Consider the following 10,000-nt stretch of genomic DNA (forward strand, 5'->3'; position numbering starts at 1 on the left):
AGACTCTCTGCAATGTTGACATACTGCATGTACTATATATTTGTGTACACACACACATACACACACACACACACACACACACACACACACACACACACACACACACGTCTTTCTAGACTAGGCGATGTGTTCATTATTGACAGTATGTACTGTACTTGTTGTTGTTGTTGTTCAAATCCTGAGAAAAGGAAAACTCCATAGACATAGACGTTATTATTTCACCAGTTGGTTGTTTTATTTATCTTTAGCAATGACACCAAAATGTACTCTATTGTCTTTTTCGCTTGCTATCTTAGGAGATGCGTTTGAATTGTAAACAGTGAAAATGATAAAATACATTTCATAAAACTCCTTACAAGCAGTGTATGACCAGGAAAAGGGTGGCCCTTACCCACCCTTCCTCATGTTTATAACAATACATGTCATCTTATAGCTTTTGAGTCTCTCATATTTACATAGATACAGCCAGGCTCCATCTTAACGCACATGGAACCTCTTGTTTTTGTCTTTTTTTCATTGTTTTCTTAAAGAATTATATTTACAATCCTTAACCCCCTAGCTGCCTGCTGCCAGGGTTACACACACAGTTAGAATTACTTGCTTAATTCATGAATCTATTCTTGTTTATTTACTTTAAACTGTAAATCAACCTTATAGCTGAATTTTTGCAACACAACTCTTAACAAATAAAGTTAATAGTACAGAGCTCAAGCCATTGTCTTTCCCATAAGAAAATTGAAACTTATCCAAAACAGGAAAATAATGTACAAACAAACAAATAAACAAAAATAAAAACATATTGCACTTAAAGTCAGGACAGCGGTGGACCTGGTGGGTGGTTTGGGGGGAGGGGTGTTAGGGGGAGGAGGGGAGGGGGGAGGGGGGAGGGGGGAGGGAGCTTTCAGCTGAGTGCAATGGGGAGTGTGAAGCATCCAGCAAGTATCTAAATAAATAGGCAAACCTTTGTACAGGTGAAGCATTGTCTTTTTCTTTTTTTGTTACGTCTACGAAACGAGCAACCTCCCAACAGTATTGCTCAGTACACCAATGGAGTGCAGGTTTGAACCTAAAAAATTATAATTAAAAAAATAATAAAAAAAACAAACAGACAACATCTTATGTTTAAAAACAGTTAATGAAACAAAGTAAAAACAAGCTTGGAAGCTTTAGAGTCGAGTGCCTTCATGTCCTGAGTATGCTGCCTCGTTCAGTCCCAGTCCAGGTGGAGCTACAATGGTGGGCTGACCACAGTCAAGCCCCTCCTTTTCTTCTCCCAATTTCTTTTTGTTTCCACGACAGTCTTTTTGGAGACAGGCAGCAAAGTATGTTTGTTTTGTTTAATTTCCAAGATCTTTTCGAGTGAGAGAGGTACATTTCAGCTTCTGCAGTTTAGTTTGTCCATTGATGGTATTTCTCTTTTCTCCTCCTCCTTCTCCTCCATCTTTCTTTCTTTCTCTCTCTCTCTCTCTCTCTCTCTCTCTCTTTGGATGAATGCGACAAGTTGGAGGGTGTTAAACAGATGTGGTGCTTGAGAGAGACATGGACAAAAAAACAACTGAGAAAAACAGTCAAATAAAGGACAGAAAAGTCAGTTTTTTTGTCCAGTCATCCAGACATCAAGCTTCACCAAATGGTCTCCTTTTCTCGCAAGACAGTTTGTAAATGGTCTAGAAAGCGGTGTGGAACATGAAGAAACATTGGAATAAAATAAACCACTGTGTCGTACCAACAGCATTAGAACTGGCTCCATAAGAGGAGGTGGAGGCGGAGGAGGAGGAGGAGGAGGATGGGAAGAGTGGGGATTCAACAAATTAAAAAAAAGATGATATCAAAAGCAACAAAACAGTACCGGACTGTCTTCATGTCTGTGGGGTGTTCATCACCCCTCTTGTCTCCTGTACATCTGGGAGACAACTTAAATACGGACGAACGTTTGTTCATGACAGACAGTGATCAATGGAAGTGATCCGAGAATCCAGCGTTGTGGATCCAGCACCTGCTCTGGCCGGCCCTCACGTGGGCCGACTGTCCCTCTTTTCACCGGACAAGGCTCTCCATCCATCTCTCCATCCACTGTGACGTTGTGTCAACAACATTCCTCTCAGTGCCGGGCCTTGCCGTCTCTTTCACACCGAAATCATAGCGGACAGGATGGCAGAAACAAAAACAAAAGGCGAACGAAACAAAATCAACCTCCCCCCCTTGCTTTCAAGTCTCTGCCTTTCTCTCTTTCGTCGACATCTCTTTCTCTTTCTATCCCTCTGTCTTTACGAGGAGGAGGAGGTGGATGTGGAGCTGGGCTTCTTCTGGTTCACTAAGTCCATGTAGAGTTCTGAGCGCAGAAAGCGAGGGTACGAGTCCTTCTCCATCAGGCCGTATATCCTCCTCTGCGCAAGGTCGAAGGTCGAGCGCGTCACACTCTGCAGGTTCTCCTTGGTGTGCTCCCGGGTGTACGAATCCAAGTTCACCTGAAAGAGGGAATGAGGGAAGGGGGGAGGGGGGGAGGGAGAGAAGAGAGGAGAGAGCAGCTGGTTAGTTTAGTTTCAAAGGCTACTTGAGAAGTGGTTCGAGCTGTTGTGAGGGCCTGATTTGACATTTCCAGAAGGCTCTCCAGGTTTGAAACATATGAGGGGTGGGGGGGTGGGGGGTGTCAGGGTAAGCCAACACCAGCCCATTAGTCAGGCATGACCTCACATTGTGTCCAACTCACTCCTTCCTCCTCCTTTCAGCCCATTCTGTCAGACATTACACATCACATCTATCACAACAGGGAACCATGCCCGGGGTTTAGGGTCACTCTACAGTACAGCTCTTTTCATCCATTAAGAGTGAATCATGGGCATAGGCGTGGGGGTTAGCAAACAGCATCTTAATTGATAGGGGCTCTGACTTAGCCCTTTTCCGGTGAGTCAATGTAAACATGTTGGGATCTGAAGGAGTGCCCAGTTACTGTAGGTGTCAACATTGGCTAATGGCTGGAGAGGGGGAATGATAGGTGAGGCGGCTATTTTCCGCCATCCATCTTCAGGGGGCTGTATGTGTGTTTGTGTGTGTGTGTGTGTGTGTGTGTGTGTGTGTGTGTGCATGCATGCATATTTCAGCATGTTGCTCACCTCTTTACAAGATTGGATAGCGATGTATTCTGCAAATATTTTCTTGGCTTTGGATGCCATCTTGGATTGCGACTTGACCTTCTTGTAATCCTCGCACGCCAACCAGAATTCCAGATTCTCCTCGCTGAACTCCGTGCGCAGGAAAGCTCTGAAGGCTGCCAGACCATCTGAAGGAAAGAAGGAATAGGAAAGAGAAAGGGAGAGAGAGAGAGAGAGAGAGAGGTATGTGTTGGTTAGTGGACGTGACTGAAGTACCATGGCAACAAAGAGTCATCTCTCTCTCCGTGAAGGAGAGAGGAGCAGAAATAGCAGTATAGTCTCTGTTGAGTCATGCGGTTCAGATGACACTGCGGCTGTTAGCATGCTGTCACCTACACAGTCACCTCCAAAACACACAAACCATGTGGTATCCCTTCCATGACCATACATCACACTTTCACACGGACACAATTATGACATAGTGTCATTACACTCGCATTTCCCCTCTCATCTACTCTACACTACATTTCCTTTCTCCATGTTCTGAACAAAGAGAGACGCTTTCTTTTTCAGAGAGAAGAGGGGGGGGGGGGGGGGGTGCCTATTCCTGGTGCTTGGTGTTTGGGGTCTGGTGTTGTTAATGACTTGAGGAAAAGGCATTCAGGGTAAGAATAGCAGGAAGCCGCATCCCACCCTCCTAAGACGCCCGCACCTTTCCGTTCCCATGAACTCCCCCTGGGCTGATAGCACCACCAGAACCAACAAAATTGCTCCCCTTTCACCCAGAGCGAGGGAGGGGGAAGGAGGAGTGGAAGAGCAGCAGGAGAGGGGAAAGGCAGTGAAAGAATGAAAGGCCGTGGGGGGTAAAAGGGAGAAAGAGAAAAGGGGTAGCTAAAAGTGTGGCATCTTTAAACTCATCTCTCTCGTTTTGAGGAATAGATGGTGTTAGTTCGACCCCACGTCATCACAGAGCTGAACGGGATTAAGATTCCTCGAGCCCCGGCCAACGGCACTCCCACCAGGGTATGAATTATGGAAGCATATACAGATATAGTGCAGCTCTGGAGACCATAATCTGCCCCCCCCCCCCCCCTCTCTCTCTCTCTCTCCCCCTAAATATACTAATGCATGGGGTCTATTCATCATCAGGATTAGTGGAGGAGTGTAGAGTGCTACTGCTGAACAGACTGGCCATTCACTGTGTAGAGGCGCGCGGGTGCGCGCACACACACACACACACACACACACACACACACACACACACACACACAAGCAAGGCATGCATGCCAAATGCAGATGAATATGAGCATATTTCCTCCCTGTAACACATGCACATTGTTTGGGCTTTCATCGATGCAACCTTAAGTCCTAAAGTCCCTATGCAATAGTCCCGAAGTCCCAATGCAAAGTCCCAAAGTCCCTATGCAATAGTCCCAAAGTCCCCATGAAATAGTTCTAAAATCCCTATGCAATAGTCTTAAAGCTAGAGCAGAAACCAAAGCCACATGGGACCATATGGCAATCGCAATTAAAAGCAGACTGCAGTAGTCACTTCCTTTATCCCCCGGGCTTTGATTGATTGAAGAAAAAGAAGGAGGAGGAGGAGGAGGAGGAGAAAATGAAGAGAAGGAGAGGGGGAAAAGAAGGAGAAGAGGAAGACAAAAAAAAAAGGCATACTTACATTTGTGGACCAGCAGCTTGTCGAGCGACTCCCCCCATTTGAGTGCCTCCTCCGGGGTGGGCCTGCAAATGAAAGCGGAGCGGTTCTTTAGCAAGCCCATCTCTGCCAGGTTTCTCATTGTGTGACCCATCCGAAGAGCTGTGCTCCGTAAGACTGGACTGGACTGGACTGGACAGGTAAATAGCTGTGTGGTGGTGGTGTTCTGGTAGTATTCCTCAGGGTATCACTGCCTTGTTTCTCCTCTGTGTGTGTGTGTGTCTCTCTCTCTCTCTCTCTGTCTCTGTTACACTCACTTGCTAGTGCTCTGAAACTGTGTGAGCGTGTGTGAGCGTAAGTCTGTCTGACTGCCTCTACTGGCAGCGACTCTTATAGTCCCTCTGACTGCAGCTTGGGAGGTAGGGAGGGGCGGAGACTGATCCAGCCTATGGGATGGGTTGTCAGCCCTGATGGTCTGCCCCCCCCGCCCCCCCCCCTCCCCCGCCCCAGCCCTTCTCTCCGCCCTCTGTCTTTCTCATTCTCTCTGTACTCGGTGAAAGAGCATACACACTACCTCACTCTCCTCTGAAACATCTGCAGACCAAACCAACTGCAAAACCAAACCTACTTTTACAAGCACTATGAAATATGCAACAATGACACCCCCTATTTCTTACAGGTACATGTTATCAAATGCACTAGATTAGTGGACTCTTAGAGAGTGTCAGATAGAGTCCAAGAGTGGTTTGTCTCTCTGTGTGTGTGTGTCTCTCTCTCTCTCTCTCTCTCTCTCTCTCTCTCTCTTTCTCCCTCTCTCCCTCTCTCTCTCTCTTTCTCTCTCACTACAAGATATTGTTCTGATATACTGCTGTAAGTCCAACCAGCCCTATAGAAACATATAATACATATGTATTTCTATGTATTTCAATATCAATATAAATACAATACAGAGGTATTCTGAATGGGTCGGTCTCTGGATTTACACAGCGAATACAGATACACTCTCTTATCTGGACTTCTCCCAGTTCAGTTCAACACTATGGCATAGCTGCCATAACCATATCTGAAACCTCCACCTTCGCTTTCAGATGTGATCCACCAAAGATCATTAAACGAATCAAGTGCTGCAATCAATCCGTCATCCCTTTCTCTTCCTTCCTTCCTTCCTTCCTTCCTTCCTCCCTTCATTTCATTTCGTTCAGTCTGCGGCTTTACAAGCGCTCCCCCTCTCTCTCTCTCTCTCTCTCTCTCTCTCTCTCTCTGCTGCCCACTCGTCTGGCTGCAACTGGGCATCACCAGCTGGGCTGAGACCTAGGAAGCGGGCATGCAGGCGCGCACCCCCCCCACACACACACACATAAACACACACACACATATACACATACATACACACACACACACACACACACACACACAGTCCCACTCACTTGACTGACTTCATGGTTTTGTCCAATTTGCTGGCTGGGTTGCTTCCGGGAGATTCATTCCTCCTCCTCAGGAAAGCCAGCCGGTTCTTCATGTCTTTGGCCCTGAGAGAGGGAAGGATGGGGAGAGATAGAGGAAGAGAGCAGGAGAGAGAGAGAGAGAGAGAGAGAGAGAAAGTGTAAGAGGAGTGAATAGAGTGATAAAGAGCAGATTGAGAAAGACGTTTGGATAGAGAAAAGACAGAGAGAGGGATAGAGAGAGGGATAGAGAGAGAGAGAGAGAGAGAGAGAGAGAGAGGGGAAGGGAGGAAGGGAGAAGGAGGGGGAAAGAGAGAAAGAATGGGGGTTGAGTCGAGTATTCCGAAAATCAAAACAAAACAATTCAATCCAATTCCAAGTCATGGGAAACACAGCTCAAGTTTAAAGACAACTCCAGCGCTTCAAATCAAATCCATATGCTTCCAGAAAACCCAGAAAAGCCAAAAGAGTAAGAACCAGAGAGCTGTGTACATTTTAGACTTCAGCAGGGTATTCAAGTAGGGTATAGTAGAGTAAAAGTTTCCAGTTGGTAGGGCTATCGTGGCAGTGACAGTTCCTCTCCTTCTCTGTGTCAATGTCTTCTTTCAATCTATCTATCTATCTGTCCCTCTCTCTCTCTCTCTCTCTCTCTCTCTCTCTCTCTCCTCTCGTTCTATCACTGGCAGGTTCTTAGGAAGGGAGTGAGTGAATGTGGCAGTGAAGGAGGAGAGGCTCACTCCTCTCACTCCTCTGTTCCCATCACGCAATCCTCCAGCTGCCCAAGAGGGTACCCTGAGAGGGAGCGAACCTAGGGCCGGGGCCCTCGGGCCAGGACACAAGGCACAGCTGCACCCCCCTCCTCCTCTTCCCCCTCCTCCTCTTCCAGCACCCCCCCACCCCAACCCTCCCCCCCCCCCCCCCCCCGCATCATCAACCCCCCCACCTATAAACACCGCCCGCCCTGCCCTCACCTGCCCTCCCCTCCACTCCCTCCTGTGGGTAAACAGTACAGTACCAGCCCAGGCCATGCTATGCTACCCCCCTGAATCCCTGGGCGTCTGTCCTGGCCTCACGTGCTTCCTCATTGGGACATGGCCCCACGCGACACCCATGTCCTGGTTGATTTCCACTGTGTATTAGCGCTCACCAACTCCACTCCTTGCTAATCACTGCCAGCTCTCTTAGTGCCACAGTGAGAGCCCCGATGAGACCACAAGGATCCAAATTAAGAATTAGTATCCATTTTTGGACCCTCGCCACACGGCGCGCGCACACACAGACACACAGACACACAGACACACAGACATACAGACACACAGACACATGCACACACATGCATACACACGCACACACACGCACACACACACACACACACACACACACACACACACACACACACACACACTTCAGTTCACAGGTTCTGTCATCTAGAGCCAGCCTTATGTGCTGAAAGGGGCCCTGTGTCCCTGCTCCAAGAGAGGAGATGAGAGGAGGGAGGGCGGGAGGGAGGGGGGGGGGGGGGGGGGGGGGCAGAGCTAGGCTGGGTCTGGGTGTGGATGTTGTGGGCTGCGGCCAGGCTATCCACCAGGATACCTTTGTGAGCTTTCCAGCAACGTTCCAACCAGGGCACGACCAGGAGGGGAAAAAAAAGCAAAAAGTGACCTGCCTAACGAAGAGTCAGGATACAACAACACTGGGCAACTATTTACTGTAGGGTGACGCGGCACCTCCCGTCGTCACGGGCAACCGTGAGCTGAGTAGCTCCTTTCTTTCAAGGAGGCGGACAAGGTGTGTGTGTGTGTGTGTGTGTGTGTGTGTGTGTGTGTGTGTGTGTCTGTGTGTGTGTGTGTGTGTGTCTGTGTGTGTGTAAGTCAACTTGGAGGAATACAAGCAGCTTCTTTCAAGATGTGTGTGTGTGAGAGAGGAGAGGAGAAGGAGAGGAGTGATTTACAGTGTAATGAATGACTGAAGGAAAACATGGCCTCCAGCTGTGGATGTGGGCTGCCACCGGGGTTAGAGTGGGGTGTGGGTGTGCAGGGTGGGAAGACCTCTCACAGCCTAGGCCACGCTATCGTCAGCTCTTATCCTTCTCTCTAACCTCTCCTGCTGGACGGAAGACGGTGATGACATTAGTAGACGTTAGTCTACACTCTTATACTCTGATCCTCTGTGCCTGCAGAGAGAAGAGAGAGAGAGAGAGAGAGAGAGAGAGAGACAGAGAGAGAAGCCCCCCTCCCTACCGGATGTCTCCACATTTCTCTCTAAGCGAGATCAGGAAATTGATTGTAAAGGCAAAACAAAACAAAAAAAAGACTGAAAGGAATTCCAGCGATCTGCTCATAAATTCCACGCCTTCAGAGAGGATATTTTTGGAATACACCAACGACAGGACTTAGTGGCCACATCGTCACGATACCCATAAAGAGAAGGTTGTTTTTAACAAGGCTCCCGTTAAATGGGTAGGCGTTGCATTGCCTGATTAAAATATTTCTGGCTGTATAAAGTCTAACCTCGCACTATCCAGATGAGGAGTCTATAGTGCAACTGAATGACAACTGTGTCATAGTGTGGTGGAAAACATCAGCCTCCTCCACCTCTGGCTGAGTACTCTTATCAACAAACACACACACACACACACACACACACACACACACACACACACACACACACACACACACACACACACAGACACACACACACACACACACACACACACACACACACACACACACACACACACACACACACACACACACAGACACACACATTGGCCAGTCTGAAGTGATCACTGCCCAAATAATGAAGCATTTTAGAAGCATAAAAATCATAATAGAGAGGAGGAATGTTTTTGATTGGTCTATTTTTAGCCGCCAAAGGGGTAATTTGGTTTTCAACTATGGGAGAGTAAGCCGAACACGTAGCCATTGCCAGTGCATGTGAGGAGAGGGATGAGTGTTTTATGGGCCCTGGAAAATATTTGCAAGCTCTCATGAAAGCCTTTATTATCGAAGTCTGGTTTCAATACAAGAGAGTGAACTGCGCTGTGTGGAGGGATGGGACAGTGCCATAGAGGTCAGGGAGGAGAAATGGTGAAGAGTGAGCTGGATTCACAACTCCACGCTGCCACCGTGTGGTGAATTCAGTGTACTGCATGGACATGAGCCGATCGCACAGCCATGCAGTAACCGGGCAAACCGGACAAAAGAACGATCCCACTCGTTAGTTAAAATGCACAACATTTTGTATAAATATATAGTTCTAAAAACAGCCAGTAAACGGGTCCAATGCTTCTTAAACTGACCACCCTCCACTCTATTCAAACCACGCCGGTATGTCAGTAGTGCCGTTGCTGTCTGAGTCAATTAGTTCAATAGTGTTGTGATTTACGTTCATGCTTAGCGATCTGTACAATACGATAAGATAAGACAACTGACCCATGTGAGGGAGCAGAAATCCATCTCAATGTACAGCTGAGATGATGCGGTTTCTCACATGACCACTTCTACAGCCACCATCATCCATCACGCTGCCACAGCGTTTATTAGCTCATACTGCGGAGGACCGACTAAGGGGCCGGTGGGGCTGTGGTAGAGAGGGGCATGCTAACGCACACACACACACACACACACACACACACACACACATACACAGTCCACTCTCTTCAGCTGCCACGGAGGGTGGAGGACACATTCCACACAGCTCCGCTACACAGTAAACCCCAGGGCCGCATGCCGTATGTCAGTCAGTTCCCCCAACCACACACACACACACACACACACACACACACACACACACACACACACACACAC

At 48.0% G+C, this 10,000-nt stretch overlaps 1 protein-coding gene across 7 annotated transcripts in view; it reads right to left on the bottom strand.

The window, feature by feature from the left end:
* Positions 1 to 210: 210 nt before the first annotated feature.
* Positions 211 to 10,000, bottom strand: part of rgs3a (regulator of G protein signaling 3a) — a gene marked incomplete at its 5' end in the record, with an annotated part of 105,738 nt that continues 95,948 nt past the window's right edge. For 6 of the 7 annotated variants that reach the window (XM_083669903.1, XM_083669904.1, XM_083669905.1 and 3 more), the window contains 4 exons: positions 211 to 2,468; positions 3,114 to 3,280; positions 4,774 to 4,835; positions 6,177 to 6,278. In XM_083669903.1, the coding sequence (XP_083526029.1) occupies positions 2,268 to 2,468; positions 3,114 to 3,280; positions 4,774 to 4,835; positions 6,177 to 6,278 (532 nt within the window). In that variant the 3' untranslated portion in view covers positions 211 to 2,267. Of the gene's footprint in view, positions 2,469 to 3,113; positions 3,281 to 4,773; positions 4,836 to 6,176; positions 6,279 to 8,142; positions 8,268 to 10,000 lie in introns of those variants that run through there. The other variant, XM_083669909.1, reaches the window with a different exon arrangement.

The sequence above is a fragment of the Argentina silus genome (assembly GCF_951799395.1).
Source record: "Argentina silus genome assembly, chromosome: 5".
In the NCBI taxonomy this organism is placed as follows: Eukaryota; Metazoa; Chordata; class Actinopteri; order Argentiniformes; family Argentinidae; genus Argentina; species Argentina silus.